We start from the raw sequence: 18137 nt of genomic DNA, 5'->3' as shown, positions 1-18137 counted from the left end.
ACTGAGGTCGTTGAAAAGCTCGTAAGTCACCTGTGTGTCCTGAGAAAAGATACTAAAGAAAGAAGTGAACTCCTGCAGACTGAGTTCAGCGGCAGCTCCATCAGTGTTTCTCAAGGGGGACACAGAATACGATGAAGGAAAACTGAAAATACTGAGCTATAAACAGGATTAGTTTGAGCTAAGCTGCCTACACACTCGGCCCGTTCTCGGCTAAGGATTTACATAGTTTTTATTCGTCAGATTTTCCCCATCGTCGACTGAATGACAGATTTCTTTGTGGTTTTCTGCACCTCTTGATCAAAATGCTCATTTGTAACATCAGAGATTAACCACGACATGAAACTGTTGGCCTTTTAGACTTCGAATAACAATTACTTTGACTTGACCGTTCCCTTTTTCTCACCCATTTTGTGAGTATAAAGGTGACCACATAACAGTATTACTCATGTCCAATACAAAAGGCGCACTTACTGACGGCAAGTGCGTGCGGAGTCAACCAGCACAGCAGCCACACACAGGCATCTGTCAGGCCACCGACAATCAAACAACGTATTTATACTTCCTATTTGCAGACCTACTCAAATCTTGTGATCCGAATACTCCACCACACTGAGTCCCCTCAAATCACATCCAGTGAAAGATTAAATCAAAACACATGTAAATAATAATAACAATAAATAATAATAAAAAAAATGCTGTTCATACACCCTCATGAGAGCCTGTGTTGAAAGGATGTCTTCCCCCATTCTGAAGCAATAACACACACCTCTGATGATGATTGACATCAGCCAATATAATTTTCAAAACATGGATCATGCTACTATACTATCAATACTTTGAGTTGATATCTTCACGCTGAGGAGATTTAGTTAAAGAACGAGCGGTTTTCAGAACTGCATTCAAAGTATTTGAGTGTTTCTGCATCTGTGTTACCTCCAGAGACCACCGGTTGGTGCTGTTGTTCATTTTTTGTGAAGGTCTTTGAATCCTCAGAAAAACGGACACACACACTGAATGCTGTTTGACTGTAATACACATGATGTGAACAAACAAACTGTTGAAAATTATACAGACTTTATTTAAAAAGAAAATAAATCAATATAAAAAGGTTTTCTTGAAAAAAACTATTTACAAAGTGCTGTTCGTCTGGTTCGGAAAAATACATAAGTGACAAAAGCTTGAAGACACAATTTGAGAGTTATGGCAACTGGTATAAAAATTGTTAATGTGCCAAAATCGAGGCAATCAGTTTGCTTTGGGCAGTTGTTGAATGAGGGAGGTCCAGACGTTTTCACTGTCAACAAACACATTTTCTTCCCTGCATTCTTTTTCCTTTATGTTGAGTCTTGAGGAGAAACAAAAAGACAAAGGCACATTTCCTCCAGGTCGCTGGCTCGCATTCTGATGGCCCGCAAAACATAACAGAAGCCAAGTTTGTAACATCCACACAGACTCTCCGTCTGTTCGAACTGGATCGTTTCACTGTTTTTAAAGAGCAGACATTGTATACTCTCACATTCACCTCATTCATGTTTTTGACAACGCTGATTGAAACTCCTGTTTTCACTTCCTTTTTTTCCTTTACTTAAAATCTGTTGTTCTTCAATTGTCTTTCAAATGAAATATTTGTTAACTAAACTGTCTTCCTTTCAGTTCATCTTTAGTAGTAGGCGTCTTTGTCTGTTGCATTTGTGTGCATTTAATGCTAATGAAACCTGAATAGCCTGGCCTGATGCTTCCTTATTTATTGACTTATTCAAAAAAGACCTTTAGCAGCTCCTTACCAGAATATGTCATGTTTAACACATCTGTTTTCAACTACTTCCTACATCGCCATTCTTTAATCAGTCTGTCCACCTCTCTTATCTCTGATCCAGATCAAAAGCTCCCCCCCCCCCATCAAAATGAGAAGACACACTTTAAAGCTTGAATAAAAACATCTCGAAGATACATTTTATCAGCATTCTGTTTGCTCTGTCCAACAGTATCGATGTGAACTCATCCTCAATCGTAACAATCGATGCAACGCAGCCTTTTGCATCCTGAATCAGTAGTTCATAATTCACACACAAAAAAGGGGACTTTACTGCAAAGAGTAAAAACCACCTATCTCTGTCCCAAGTTTAACCAAGAACATTTGCGAGAAGTTGAAACTACATTACCCAAACCTCTACATGAGGCCAGCACATACTTTACTACGACAACTACTAGTTTGAGGTCATTCATGGCTGTCTGTCTGGTAATTGGAAAGGACTGTCCTATCTCTAAATAAAGACACAACAATCCCCCACAAAATAAACCTTCAAAATTCAGAGGATTTTGTAAGTACGTGCTTAGATGGGTACTTTTTGTGCACGTTTGAGAGTAGCCAGGACGACATCGCTTAATTTTCCCCTGAATGTGTGAAGCCGAATTTTCAATCTGGTGTGAATCTGTTTGTGGGAACATGACATGAACTAGAAAGGACCTGAGAAGTGTCATTCATGTTGACAGAAGAATCAAAACCGAGCTTCATGTTGGAATTGAATCTGTCTTCTGTCAGACTTTCAGTTTTCTTAAAGGCACAGGAGTGTTAAAAGGCCCTCCTCCTTATATTTAAGTTCAGATTCGACAAAAGAAGGTTCATCGTAGCAGTGTTATTTACAGTTGAAGTCATTTCAATCATATTAAAGTATTTTTACCACATAATGCCTCCAAACTCCAAACACACATCTCCAGCACAGACTTTTTTTTACGTTCTGCTCTGAGCATCTTCATTCTCTTCCAGTGTTTAATGAACACATTTTACACTCATTGATAAAGTCCAGTGGTCGGAGCCAGGCCCGACCTCTTCTCAGAGTTCCCAGAGTTCTTTGCAGTATTTCCTGCTGCAGTCGTGGCGGTGCCATCAAGGCCCAGCGAGCGGCGATACGCTGCAGAGAGTCGGTACAGGACGTCGGGTCGCGGGCCGGGATGGGTGTCGGCCTTCTGAGTCATCAGCATCTCAAACAGTGTGCTGACCTCAGACAGGAGGGCTCCGCCCAGTGGGCCGTCCTTCTCTGGAGTTTTACCTGAGGAGGAGGAAGCGGAGAGGGAGGGGTGTGAAAAAGTGATATATTTGTGAACAGAATTCAAAAAGAAAAGCTTCTAATAATTCACAATTCACAAACAATTTCTTTCTTCTAATAATAATTTTGCATTAAAAGTATTAAATATTTTATGTTAACAAATTTTGCAGCCATTTTAATCCAGAAGGTATATCTCTAATAATCTTATGAAGATAGAGTTCAAAAGTTCTTTGTGTTTTTTACCGAAGGTGGAGAAGGACGAGCTGTCCAGGCCATCCCGGGGAAGGAGCTCAGTTTCAGGGGACGGAGGCCCGTTAGGGACAAACACATTGTCATGATAATCAGCAGTGAGGGGCAGAGAGAGTCTGGCCATCCAGGCTGGATCATTGATATCGGCGAAGACGTCGTCTGCAGACAACGAGAAGGAGGCATGATACAGAAGATGTTAGAACTGCTTTTTTTTTTTTTTTAATCACATTCTGCCTCTTTAAGAAGAACCGGAGGATGAATCGTGCCATGATTTAAACAATGTGTGAAATGATGAAGAAAAAAACTCACTAACAACTTCTAGAATCTTTGGATTATTATTTAACGGAGAAAAAAAGGTTGAACTTTCCCTGCCGTGATCTTCTTAAATATGTTGCCTTTTCATATCCTTGTAAACATTAAGATTCATGGTCTCCACTGAACACAATCGATCCTGCTGAAAGGGTTTACTCTTTGTGACCTTTTCTCCATCATCATCCCTTTGAATGTCACTATAGAGAGTTCAGCTTTGTAGGATTTTATATGAATATATAATTGTTATATAAAAGGGTTACCAAGCATATCCTCTTTTTCTTAAAACAGTAAGTTCCCAACACATGCATGAGAGCATATCAGAGGTGGTGAATGATGATGGTGTGTGCGATCAACAAATGAACAAACGAGTAGAACTTTCTGTCTCTGCAGCAGTGTTTTTCTGTTCTCTAGAACTACTGTATTAGCTGGCTATAGTTTGCATCTTATCTTTGCATCGTCTGAATTTAGGAAGGAATCATGTGAACCTCTACACTCCAGGAGTCAGCAGACTGGACAGTATTTCTTATGTATTATAGCTTAAGAAAGGGAAGATAACAGTAAATGATTTATTCACTGTCGGACAGACCAATCACAGACGTTTATTCTGCGCTGGTTTGCATTTTGCTCTTCCTGAAAACTTAAAAGACACTGTCATCAAGTCAGAGCAGATTTTAGAAAAAAAAAAAGTTCAACCTTCATTTAGACTTGTCTGACATCTTTAAACAGAAATATTGTTGTGATACTGTTTATGTCCTAGTACAGCCTTTAAGTGCAGTTGAGAGATAAAGGGTTATGTGGCCTTTTCTTTCTCTATAACAACTGGACGTGAAGCCATCAGGAAGAGAAGAAGGAAGTGACACACTGGTTTTATCTGGCTGCTGTCAACATGCTTTTTTCCTCCTTCCACGGCGTCCTGCACACTCCAACATGTGACTAAACATCACGTCCACATCACCATGAAGAAAACAACAAAAAATAACTCTTGGCCAGTTGGCTGCCTCCTGTGTGACATTCAGTCAGTGTCAGAGGCGTAAACGCAGGGTGTGTCAGAGCGACAACACACAAACCGACTCACTGAGTCACAGACAAACACATTCAAGATGATTATCCGACCTCGTCTCATTTTTTCATTTTGTGTAAAAGCTGCTGGAGGAGAAAAAAAAAAAAAACAACTGCAGTGTCTTCTGTTTCACAGCCTCGTTTTCTCTGATCGTATCCTCATCCTGTTTATGTCCTGATCTTCCTGGTTGTATTCAGAGCTATTTAAGTTTCTTCTGATCTAATTTAATCTAAAAAGCATGAAAGAGTTTCTCAGCATGAAGTTAAGATAAGTTTATGACAGGAGGATTACATAAGGACCAAGAGATGAGGAGAAAAAAAACTGGAGATTGTCATTTCACTCACAAATCTGCAATAATGTGCTATAAGGGAACATTCAATTTTACACAAACGATGTATTTACTTCTGAATGAAGCATGAAGACAGCATACCTCGTTATATATAGATCTATATTTATGTAATGCTGGATGTGCTAACAGTGACTCCAGCAGGCAGATGAATGTATTGGAGTAAAAGTTCAACATGCTTCATCTCTCAGCTCAGACTGATCTGAAGAGTCGCGGTCTCCTTCATGTAACCACAACCAGATGCAGAGATTTAACTAACTAGCGCGCACACACACAGATATACATCGAGTGTGGCTCAGATTGCCCTCGGAGTTAACCCCCCCCCCCCCCCCCCCCCTCTCTTCTCTTCTTTCCTTTTTCTGTTTTGGCAGTTTTTCACCAGAGATCCTCCAAACACAGAATACTCTTTCAATAACATAACGCATCGAGTTTCAGCAGATCCATCCCAGATAAAAGCCTGCCCGCTTACAACCGACATTCTGCTCAGTCCACGTGTTTTTGTGGACCCGTGGATTAACCTTCACTCATCAACTTTGAACTCTTGTGATGCCAAACCAGCAGAGGACTTTTCACAGAAATAGCAACACTGATTTTAATGGAGAATAAATTCACCAATAAATATTTCAAATTTGACAGTGAAGGTTTGATTTATGTTGGTTGTACACTGATTTCAAATTAATATGACTTTACACCTTCTATCAAGGAAGGACTCTCAACTAAATACAGTACATGTAAAAATCACCAAGTGAAGTCCTGGCAAAGAAGGGCCTGGTTGGCCTTAAGAGACTGAAATAGAGTCCTGGGATCTTTGTATGGTTCAGAAGTGCCCCAAACTTGCACTTTATCTCAACATCACAGTTTTCTATGCTTGTCAGATGATGTAAACTTGCGTCATTTTGAAGAGATGTAAAATCAACAAGCCTGTGCTGCAGCTCCACAGAGGGTTCAATGGTGGACAAGTCTTTCCTGAGCTCTTTTTTTGCCTTCCAGGCCTCTGAGGCAGGTCATGTGAGTATGTGATAAATCAGTTGAGTTCTGCTGTTTCATAAAACTGTGATTTCTAATTCTAGTAAAGTGCCGGAAAACCAATATTTTTACATGTACACGTGGTTAAGTTTGACTTCAACATTAAAAAAAAATAAAAAAAATTACAAAAAAGATATTTAACCTAGACACACCTGAGAACGGCTAAAGAAGAAAAAAAGTAGAAATACTCCGAGCCACACATTCTGCTTTCAACAGCGGTAACTTCATCTTCAGCCCTTTACAAAGAGCCCGAATGTGTTTGTATGATTCATAGTGACAGGTTTGAAGAAGAAGTATTTACAGGTGAGAGAAATAAAGTACAGAAGGGAATGTGTTACTGCGACGTCTTCATCAAAGCTTCAGCACACACTGGGCTGTCACAGGACTCTGGTGTGAGTTACACTGATAATAGAGCCTGCAGGCGAGAGGTGAGTCAAGCATCTCACACACACACACACACACACACACACACACACACACACACAACAACATACTCCCACTCGTTCTTTGTTTCCCTCTCTCCAGTCATAAAGTGGAGCTCGCTCCACCATCATCAGGCGGTAAACCCCTCCGCTCACCCCAGGGCTCTGAGCGCCACAATGCCAGGAAGAAACTGTTAAACACAACACACACCAAACTGTACACACTCAGACAATTTCAGGTGCTGGCCTACATACCACTGCACTACTCCCAAATAAACAATGAGCCTTAGACATTTGGCAGCTATAACTTCTTGTTTAGACTGAGAGAAAAAAAAAGGATGGTCAGGGTTCAGTAATTCAAATTAAAGACAATCAGACCCATTAAAGAAAAACAACTGGCCAGAGAGTGACTGATGAGTGCTAAATGTTATATCTGGAGGTGAATAACACAACACGTGCATGGAGTGAAAGCAGCAAAAGCACCATGGTTATTGTACAAAAGTTATGCTTTCAGAACAACACCTTCAAATGCGAGGATGCTTACCACCAAACATTGTAATGTCAAAATGAAATATATAAATATATATATAGAATATAGGAGTTTTTAGCTGGATCTAAAAAGTACTGAAATGAATACTGTGGATTCTTTATGAGCTTCAGAAGCAAACAACATGAGCAGTGACTTGTTAGATATTTTCAGTGGGCCTACATTTGGTATATTGTCACGAGAATTCGGGTAGCTGGCTTGCTTGCTTTCAGTATAAAGAAGTATTGATAAAAGGATTTTCTAAAATGTCAATGAGGGATTATAAGGAAATGTACTTCTGGAACCAGAGACGTTAAAAAAGATGGCCGTTACTGTTGCACAATAGGACTAACATGTTTTTATACTGATTTGCTAACCCCAATAGAGAATGCTAATTTGATCACACTAAATAAACCTACATCAACATGCTAATAATGCTGTCATGATTATTGCCATGGTATAGAGACTCTAAAGTTTATTACTTTTACATGCTTATTAGCTTATACACAAACAATAATAACAACATGCTAACACTTTCTGATGACTGGTATTGCAAATGGTCATTTGTCAAAGCTAATGCAACATCGTCAATCGTTCACATAAGCCTTTTTTAAATAAAGTTAAGTTGAAATGTCAAGGCTGAAAACATTGTATTTGAGGAAAAATAAACGTCTATCCGTAGTATGAATCTTAAAAAGGGAAGTTGTAGAAAGGAATCCAGATGAGTGCAGGGTGGATGTGGATGTATAACCTTGCTGTTGTGTTATTTCCTGCAGTCTTCCTGTTTTCTACATGTGTCAGTGTGTGTCCATTGTAAGTGAGCAGTTTGTATGTGCTGCACGGGTCAAAGATCAGCTGCTTTTGTCCTGATGGATCAAAAAGTTTCACTACAAACTAAACACTAGAAGAATTTACAGAGTTACAATAGAAGGTGAGTAAACAGAAACAAAAGAAACACTGATACACAAACATCAAATTGTTTTTACTCATAGTTTTGGTGGATGTGTTAGGCCTTTATGTTTACTACTTCAGCTATTTTTTAAATTGATGTACTGACATTAAAAGGGATGATTTAACTGCATAAACAACTAATGATTGATAACACGTTGTGTACCTGGGTTGTTGAGCAAGTTGTTAAGCCCTTCCTCCAGATGGGGGTCAATAGGAGACTCTCTTCCTGGTTCCCAGTCGACGTCTCCAGCCTCACTCTCTCCGTGTCCGCTGTCTTTGGTGCTCTGCCAATCAGAGCAGTCCTGACCGTACCTGTAGAGTACAAACACACACACAACCATAAATGTACACAAGAAAGGACGTCACTTTCCTTACATGAGTGAAAGTTGGTGATGGATTTTTGTTCATATTGTCCACTCATCAAGGGTGAACTCTTTTAATGCAACAGTTAGTTTCAAACAAGCAATCTGATTGGTCCAGAGACAGTCCTTGAGTTCTGATTTGAAGAAGAACATCACTGGGATGTTGACTTCATACAAACACACACTCAGCATCATTAATAATAGTAAGCTAACGACGGTAGTTGCTAAATCATGACCGATAAATTGACACATTAAACCTACACACTTGTTGTTGCCATGGTGCTTTCAGACGTCTGTCAGCTTGTGCAGTAGAAATCAGTCTACTGAAATTGATAACTAAAAAAATCATTTCTTAACAGATTTTTTTTTTAGACTTTGTTCCCCCAGACTGTCTGTCATTTTCACTGAGAAACAAAGAAGACAAATCCTGATAGAAATACAGACAGAACTGCAGTGTGAAATCTGAAGGAGAAGACCAGAGGTTTGGTGTAGTGAGATAAGATGTTGATAAAATGCCTGAGGTTTCAGGTGACTAATCCATTGATAAACGCGTGAGGCATGCACACACACACACACACACACACACACACACACACACACACACAGTTAACCCTGCATATCTATAGCATCAGAGTGTGAGGCTGCAGGCAGGCTCAGACAGATAAAGGTGAGCTCACAAACGAGTTAGTCACTCTGACACATGGATGCTACATCATTTCATTCCGGTCTACAATAGATTAAATATTTGATAGTAAGGATATGTAGCCTAGTTACTGCTTGTTTTCTTTTTTTTTCTTTTTTTTTCACAATATAAACTAAAACAGTTTTACCCTGACTGTAACACCAGTGTCAAATGTCTGGAATGAGCAAAGCAAGTTCTTTACAGGAGTGGTCCATAACTGGTCCGACCTCAGGAGCCACCACCAACTCCTTCATGGAAAATCCAGACCCATATTTCAGATATTTTTCAACCAATCACATTTCTTCAATGAAAAGTTGTGTATTTTGGCCCTTCGGGAGGATCAATTCTTACAAATGTTCAACGATCAGCCACAGGACCTGACAGGTACAGTGAGATGCGTGTTTGGGTGTGCGTGGTGTGAATTGGGGTTGAAACAGTGCCTTGTGTGTATCAAGGTGATGTCAGCTCTAATCTCATCGCCACAGTGACGCTGAGATGGCTGCTTCCTGTCTGAATCACAAAGAGAAGAGCTGCTAAAACCTGCCTTTATACACACACACACACACACACACACACACACACACACACACACCTACACACACACACACACACACACACACACACAAGGACAGTCTTTGGGGTTATGAGACACTCTTCCTGTGACATTAAATTTTGGACTTTGTGTCCTGTTTGTCTGCTGCTGTTATTTCAGTCACAGCAGGTTAGTAGGTCAGTGAGGAAGACATTCGTCAGTGACAACTTTTGTCGCTTTACAGACAAATAAAAAAGAAGCCAGTGTGGCTCTGGATGATAAAAGTATAGTTTAAAATCTGTGCAAGTTGACCATGCGTATATTTAAAACAGTGCAGTGTGTAAAAGAAACACCTGCGAGCTCTTAAAAAAAAAAGATAGCATTGTCCTTTAATGTCCGCTATCAGAGTCAGCCTGGTTTGATCAGAGAGCGCTGCACTGATCACAGTCTGAAACCTGCAGCCAGCTGGCTCTGAAACAAACGACTGCTGATGAAGAGAGTGAAGGAAAAGAGGAGGAAAGGGTCAAGATTTTGTCTGTTCTGATGACAAGCTGTGAATTAAGAGTTCAAGGTCAAAAGGAGGAGAATGTGGATTTGTTTAGCCACATGCCTCATTTTAACCATCTAAAAGTCATAGGCCAACACAGAGGAAACATTCAGCAAATGCAGTTTGGGGAAATGCAAAAACTGTAAGACTTTCCGGCAAATGTGCCTGATCAAAGAAAAAAAAGGTGATAGCTAATAATTATTACCCGTTTTTGATATTGGCTCCGAATGTTTTACGTGTCTGTCAAAATTATAAAAAGGATCCCTACTGAGATTAAGCTTTTTGATAAAGACTGAGATGCTTTGTAAACCACAAAAAGCCACCAGATTCAATTAACAAAAACACATTTTATCTTGCACAACAAGAGGGAATCCACCTTGTTTAAGAAAAAAAAACAACAACAACATTTTGTCAAGAAATGCTAAATGTGGTCCAAATAAAACACAGAGGTCACATAGATCGGGAATTCAACTGCTCTATGATGTAAAATGACAAAGGTGTCTGTGGTGGACTTAAACATAGTGATGTAACAACTCTTTTCTGCTTTCAAAAAAAGCTCATTCAGCATAACAAATGTTTTAATCATAACAACACTGTGTCTGAGATTGTGTCCTCATTATTACTCAAAAACCACTTGATGGTGTGTTGGTGGTGAAAACAGAAACACTCCACAAACTAAACCCAGCCTCACTGTCGCGTTATCTTCTTATTTAGAAAACCTCAGACTGAAAACCACAGGAGACAGACAGTGTGAGGTCCTTCTCACCAATTCATATAAAACTAGATTCAAATGAAGAATTACAACAGCAGAAGGATTACAGCAGCAGTAAATGACACATCATCTACTGAAAGAAGTCCTGCCCTGCTTTTACCTCCATTCCTAAACATCTACTAAACACACAACACTAAAGGTTGAATTCATAGTAAAAAAAACAAAAAAACATTTTACATCAAAATGAGACAAGAATCTCTAAACTGAACTCTTTGCATCAAGTATTGATATTTGAACATCTACTTGGTTCGGCTTTGTCACGGTTTTGTTGCGTTTCTCCTTCAGAGGAATGTGATGATGTATGAAGGATGGAGGAATGTAAGGACAGAGGAGGAGGAGGAGGAGCAGTGAAACCGACCTGCCGTTCCGATGAGAGTATTTGTTCCCTCTGAAGTTTGGCCTCGGCTGCAGCTGACCCTGGTGGAGGAGAGAGAGGAGCTGGGAGATCTGCTGCAGGCATTAGGAGGAGGACGAGAGAGGGGAAAACAGGGTTAAAATAATGACTTTACATTCATCTTTCAGTCACAAGCGGATCTGAAATTAAATCTTTGAGCGTTGCAAACATTACTTCTTCATTAGTTTGTTTAGGTTTGTTGTTTACTGCACATTGACAAAACATTTTTTTTAAAGGGTAAACTTCCTGGACCCTTGAGGATGTTGTATAGAAACCGCCTTGCGCACTTCACCAAACATTCATGTTTCAACTGTTGGTTTCACCATTAAAATGTCTTCTGCAGGGGAGTATTTTACTTGTCACAAGCGTCAGTAGATTTAATCCAAAATTGCACATCCACTGGTGCTCCTCTCATTTACAGGGAAAAGGTGCAGGTTCAAGTTAAACCAGTAAATTTGTGATAGGCAGCTAGTCCAACCTGCAGTAAGTGTACCATGTAGCCAATGAGAGGACATGACAGATCTCCAATTGATCTATGAGTTTTGTTATTGTTAATATAAACGCTTAAAGTGGATCACAGAGTGAAGCCTGATGAAATATTGTGGAGATGTGAGTCGGGTGAGTGTGTATTTGTTTTGTAAAAGCTGGTTCAACATTGAATGATTTCAGGGATGCTCAGGTAGAGAGAGAATAAACATTTTCCTTTTTTTTCCTTTTCTTTTTTTTTTTTTTGCTGTGTGAGAACCGAGCGGCTGTGTCCGTCTCACTGCTCTGAGCTTTCTGCTGACAGCTCTCTTATATAGCGGATACACTCTGTACACCAGGGAGGAAACACAAACACACACACACACAATGTGGAAGGTAAGCATTTGTGTGCTTGCTTGCTTGCTAATATGTGACTTGGTTTTAGCCGTGACATTTGTGTGTTTTTGCACGTGCATGCTGCTGCAGGGACGGGAAATGGCCTCTACGTAAAAGCCTATTCTTCTCTGGCCCGTTTCCTGTTAGGATGGGCTCCGAATTATGGACGAGAGGAGATATGTGTGCCTCTGTTTGTGTGTATGTGTAGAGGTAGAGGTGAATGGTAAATCCCCCTCTACAGGCGTCCATCAGGCCTTTTCCTCTTCAACCTCATGGGAGGACAGTAATCTGAAGCCTGAGGAGTGCCAACTAGGCCGACTACGGGGGAGGAGGAGAGGGGATGCTGAGTAAAAAATGAAGGCCTCTTCCTTTCTCTAATGGGCCTCACGTGAGGGTGCCGGACGGGGCAAAGCTCTTTGTTCTGGTCTGTTGGGCGTTGGCAAAAACTTTTTCCCTTACTAGCATTGTTTGGCACAGCAGTTCTTCAGTTTAAAGTGTTTTAAACAATTTCTAATGTCAATATGGTGTCATTATGTCTTCTTCTTTGTCCTTTTTTTAACTGAATTCTCATTTTTTAAGTGAAGTTTCATCTTTCGTTTTTTCCCCTGTTAATTTAATGTTATTAGAGAGGAAGTTGCATACTTTCCATTCTTTGTATAACCACTCCAATATGACTTCAATTAGACAGACATATTTTAGTCAATTTGAGTCTGTAACTCAACGTGCATCTGTCACATTGTGGTATTTATGTCATTAGAGATCGAAAGATTTCTACAGAAATACTTCATTTTAAAAGTTAACACTCATCTGAGGTCTTTACACTGGCTCTCAGTCACTGGCTCAGATAAATGATTCTAAAATACTCCTGCTGGTTTATTAAGCACTGACTGGTTTAGAGCCAAAATACAATAGTTGCCTACTGAATAAATATGAACTATTCAGACCACTCGGACTATCTTGGTCAGGTCTGCTTTCTGTCCCCAGAATCTGAACCAAACATGAAGGAACAGCGTTCAGTTTTTATGCTCTGTATATCTGGAACAAAGTCCCAGAAAGTTGCTAGAACTCATTTCAATCAAGGTTGGAGATTCTTCTGTTTATATAAAGGATTGTAAAATATACATTATGATGTGATTTTTAACGATAAGTCTTCACTGTAACTTTTACCCAACTTTGAATTTTTTTTAGCGTCTGTTTCAATTTATTTTGTATTTAATCGTTGATAATAAAGTTTTTATTTTTTATGAAGGATTCTTTTTTAGGATTCGGATCCAAGACCTGCAAAAACAGAGACTAGAGTGAATCTATTGGAAATGCCCTTTTTCTCAGGCCAATATCACTCAATCACAGGTAACAACTTCAGACCTCTGCAGTTTGATTAAAGACAGCACATCACAAACTTTACCAAACTGATTAAATAACAAAAACGTTTTTTTGTTATTTAATGTCTAGCCCACATCTCTCACTAATGATTAAATGTGTGTAAAAACAGTATCTGTTTGCTTTGGTTTGATATCCTACTCTGCATTTTGAGTTTTAGCCTGGGCTGTTTATCTTTCCCCAGCAGCAGCTCAGCTTGTTAAAAGTGATTTTTGGGGTCATTTGTAAGTGACAGAGCAGCGTGTCAGAGCGGTGTAAGATTACACCACAAACACATCACAGCTTACTTTAGCTGGCCGGGACTACCCCCTGAACCTCTCCAGACCCCCCATCCAGCGGAGTAAAAGAGTTAATCTCTCTCCTCCTCCTCATTTTCTGGTTTCAATATGAATCTGATATGTGATATGCAGTTAAACAAAAACAAAAAGGGGGGCTGTCAGACTTTTTCTAAGGGGATTACCGTCTGTGACACATGAGCACCTGAATAAACTTGCTGCTCTTTAGCTTCACAGCCATCCGTCAGCTTGTTACAGCCCCCACCCGACTCCAGCCTTGAGGCTGTCTGAGTAAGTCATCATACAGAAGGCTGCAAAAGCAGACGCTGCTGGGAAAATGTAAGGGAAGCTGGTCTGTGTGTGAGTATGTAGGGTAGGTGGGGGCTGGGGCTCCTACTCTCTCCTCTCTAATGGACTTCACTTCAGATTAATCTCAAGGCCTGCAGGGGGGGAAGACTTAATTACTTTAACACTAACTGTAAGCACATGTTGAAATAAATGTGATCCCACATTTTAGATGAAGGTAAATGACATTTAAATGAGTTCTAGCTGCAGCACATTAGTGTTCATGTTTAAGACATAGATGGAAATGTTAATAAGAACACATTAAAAAATAATTACATTGATAAAGGAAGGAAGATGCCACAACTCACCTGCACTTCTGGGGAAGCTGATGAAAGCTCAATGGAGTCTCCAAACGCAGCCATTGAAAGACGAACCAGGTTTCGAAGAATCTGCCGTTGTTCTGCATCACGAGCCCCTCGTCCCTCTGATGTTTTTGGCCTCCTGAGTGTTGCTTGAGGTTCTGGACCGAATGGTTCCACCTCTTGGCCTTCAGCAAGAATCTTTCGTTTCAGGGTACTCGAATGTGAGACTGAAGAGGATGATGAATGGTTCCTAGATTTTCGAAGAGTGTGGTACGATGTGGCAGGTGTTAGAGGCAAATTACCATCCAGTTCAATGTTGCCAGGTTTCCGAAGAGTTCTGCAATGGTTTGTAACAGGTTGAATGGCATCCCCATCTTGGTAGCCTTGAGAATGGACACTTGTGTTCATAGCTGCTGACGTTAAGGTATACTGCCTCTCAGTTTGTTGGTCCTCTTGCATCATTGGAGGCAAAGCCAGTGGCTGGGCTTCACTATCATCCTCAGGAGGCTCCTCCTTTCGGCCTCTGATCACGGGAATTAGCTGGATGTCAGACTTCCTAATATTCTTCTGTGGTCGCCGTGGATGGCGAGTGTAGGTTGATTCTGCCTCTCTGCAGTTGTAAGCTCGGTTGTCACGTTTCTCTGGCCGGCAGAAGGTTGTCACCAAAGCGATGGCCAACAGAAGGAGCAGGCAAGTAGCACCAAGGCAGATTGCCATCATCATGGTGAAGCTGAGCTCTCCGCGGTTGCCAGGTGACGAATTCTTCAGATGGTCTCTAAGGTTAATGAAGGTTACTTCCAGAGTTGCCTTGGTGGTTAGGCTTGGACTGCCCATGTCAGACACAGCAATGTTCACATTGAAGGTTTTCCCAATAAGCTCAGTTGCATTTGTGGCGTTAACAAACAGCTGACCTGTAGCCTGATCCAGCAGGAACAGTCCGTAGGGGTTTCCATCAGTTATGAGGTAGCTTATTTGTCCATTCAGCCCTGAATCTGAATCTTCTGCCTTTATAGTCGACGCTAGGAATCCAACTGCATCTCTTACAGCATGATTGATTGGCAAAATGGTGGATGCCTCTTCCAAGTCATTCCCCAGCTCAGTAACAATTTCCCCCTTGTTTGCGTTTACAGGTACACTTAGAGAAGCCACACCCTTTCTAGGTTTTGGTTCTGTGATGACTGGGTAGTTGTCGTTCACATCCTGGATGTCAATTTGAACATTGGCAGTGCTTGTGAGAGGTGGATAACCTTGATCAACAGCCTCAACAATTAAAGAGTAGGTGTGCGATTCCTCATAGTCTAAAGGACGCTGGACGCTAATGACACCACTAGTTGGGTGGATTGTGAAAGACTGTGAGTTAGAGTCCACTTCATTGGAGTTGTGTATGAAGTAGGACACTCTTCCACTGAGCTCCAGGTCAACATCGTGGGCTTCAACTTTGAGAGCATTATAGCCTGCCATGTTGTTCTCCTTGAAGGAAGCCTTATAAAGGGATGTTGAGAACACTGGGGCATTGTCATTCTCATCCAGAACATGGACTGGCAGGTGTTTTACACAAGAGAGAGGGGGATCTCCATGGTCTTGGGCAACGAGTGTGATGTTGTACTGCATTACCTTCTCTCGATCTAGGCTGCCATTGGTAACAATCATGTAATTGTCTCCATGTATACGTTTTAGGCGGAAAGGGCCAGATTCTTGCTGAATGTACGCTCTCACTTTGCCATTTTCTCCTGAGTCTGCATCAGAGACCATCACCAGAGCAAGGAAAGTGTCCTCCTGTGCCCCTTCCAGCACAGTCGCCACAGGTGAGTTTGGTGGTGTCCAGGTCATGTGGATCCTTGGCGCATTATCATTTATATCTCTCAGCTTCACATGCAGTTTACAGTGTGTGGGGATCGCATTGGGTCCACGATCACGAGCCTGTATGACTACTTCATAAGAGGTATGTGCCTCATAGTCAAGAGGGGCTGCGATACTTACAGCTCCAGTTTGGGGTTCAACATAGAATAACCTCTGAACCTCGGGGCGTGTGTGCTTACTGAGTGAATACTCCACCTCTCCATTGGCTCCCTGGTCTGGGTCAGTGGCCTTGAGATTGATGATGGTTGTTCCCCGGGCTGTATCCTCAGGTAGCTCCACAGTGGGGGTGCTGTCCTCAAACGTGGGGCTGTTATCATTTGAGTCTTGAATATTAACACGGACTAATGTGGTCCCCGACCTTGGTGGGTTCCCTTTATCCCAAGCAACCAGAGTCAGGTCAAATGAGGCTTGAACCTCCCTGTCCAGTTCTTTGATTACCACTAGCTCGGCCTGTTTTGTCCCACCTGGAGCAACAGTTACATCCAGAGCGAAGTGTTGGTTGACAGACAGTGAGTACGTCTGCAGGCTGTTGGCTCCTGCGTCAGGATCCACCGCCCTGTCCAGTGGGATTCGCATCCTAAGGCTTGCTGTCTCTGAGATCTCCACTTCCTGCAGCAGACTCGGGAAGGTGGGACTGTGGTCATTTTGGTCCATAACCTCCACCCGAACCCGAAGGCAGTTCACAGCGCCACTTTTCCTGTAGAGGACACTAAAGGCCATCTCGCACAGGTCTGACCCCCTGCACAGCTCCTCCCTGTCCAGTCGGCCTTGGGTGGAAACGACCCCATCTCGTGTGCTGATAGATAGGGGAAGGGCTTTTCCGTGCTCCACCACCTGGAAATCCTCTAGAGGGCCACCTTCATCCCTCTGCCGGAGGTCATCCAGCAGACAGCCAACACGGGTTCCCGGGGGCTGCTCCTCCCAAACCCGGTACTGGATAGTAATCGATGATGGCTCAGTAGAGTGAGCTTCAGAGCAAAGACTCAGCAGGAGCAGAGCCAGCAGCATAATGATGAAACTAAGCTACTGTCTAGTGTCTAACAAAACATCTCCAAAAATCAGCTTAAAAACCGAGATATTGAACAGTTTAACTATAAATTTTAAATGTCCTCAAACGGTTTTTTTTTTTAAATAGAAATAAAATAACAGCTTACTTTTCTTTATCAAACATTGTACAAAATGATGATTTAAATCATCAATACTTTAATTTAACTAAACAAAACACTTCATCCAAATAAAAGAGTGTGTGTTGGTTTTAATAAGACTCCTGAGCATTGAGGAGACAATTAAAGACATCACTCTCTCAGTTCACACACTAACAGACCTTTCTGTCTGCTCTTGTTACTCACTCATACAGCTGCTGGCCTCCACCTCTCACTTCATCCTCCTCAACTCATGAAAGTTTAGCTCCAACTGAGAAAGTTTGGATGTGGGCTTCCACATGCTAGCGAAGCCCCAGCCAATCCAAATGGAGGAGGAGGGCCATATGCAAATGTATCCAGACTCAAGACAAAGGAAAACCCTCCTGCCCTGAGGAAACTCACTTCTTCTCTGGAGTGCTTTTAAAGAAACTTGACACCAATTCTATGTCACTTAAGCATGTTCTCCCTTTTTCAGTCTGCATAAACTCACCATGACCTGCAGTCTGACACCTTAAATCATTTGGAAAGACTGTGTAAAGTAAATTCACAGTAGGATTTAAGTGCAATTATTTAAACATCAGTGCTTCTGACAACAGAAGTAGAAATAAAGACACTCCTGTAACCTGTTGTTATGATGGATTCAGAGCTGGCAGTCACCAGAAATACTATGCTTTGTAACTGTCCATGAAAGCAGACAGGCTTTGTGTGTACCTTTTCTATGAAAGTATGATTTGGCTACGGTCA

At 41.4% G+C, this 18137-nt stretch overlaps 1 protein-coding gene across 2 annotated transcripts; it reads right to left on the bottom strand.

The window, feature by feature from the left end:
- Positions 1–1057: 1057 nt before the first annotated feature.
- pcdh12 (protocadherin 12) lies at positions 1058–17650 on the bottom strand. Of its 2 annotated transcripts, none has more exons than XM_079352186.1 (5): positions 14398–17650; positions 11193–11284; positions 8103–8251; positions 3291–3455; positions 1058–3050 (listed from the first exon to the last, which is right to left on the bottom strand). In XM_079352186.1, exons 1-5 carry the CDS (start codon positions 17257–17259, stop codon positions 2791–2793), a joined length of 3528 nt encoding a protein of 1175 aa, XP_079208312.1. In that variant the 5' UTR covers positions 17260–17650; the 3' UTR covers positions 1058–2790. The 2 variants fall into 2 exon arrangements, with proteins under 2 accessions (XP_079208312.1, XP_079208313.1); XM_079352187.1 differs by having other exon boundaries at positions 11193–11281.
- Positions 17651–18137: the final 487 nt, after the last annotated feature.

Source organism: Symphodus melops (assembly GCF_947650265.1).
Source record: "Symphodus melops genome assembly, chromosome: 9".
NCBI lineage: Eukaryota > Metazoa > Chordata > Actinopteri > Labriformes > Labridae > Symphodus > Symphodus melops.
The sequence above is the reverse complement of the archived record's forward strand: the minus strand, read 5'-3'. Positions and strand labels throughout refer to the sequence as shown.

Bases quoted from the DNA above. Each gene is read 5' to 3' on its own strand.
- pcdh12 (XM_079352186.1), bottom strand. From the start codon at position 17,259: ATGCTGCTGGCTCTGCTCCTGCTGAGTCTTTGCTCTGAAGCTCACTCT. The intron at 11,285-14,397 runs GTGAGTTGTGGC...TAATGCCTGCAG, and splicing joins CAGCTTCCCCAGAAGTGCAG to CAGATCTCCCAGCTCCTCTC. The intron at 8,252-11,192 runs GTCGGTTTCACT...TGTACTCTACAG, and splicing joins TACTCTCATCGGAACGGCAG to GTACGGTCAGGACTGCTCTG.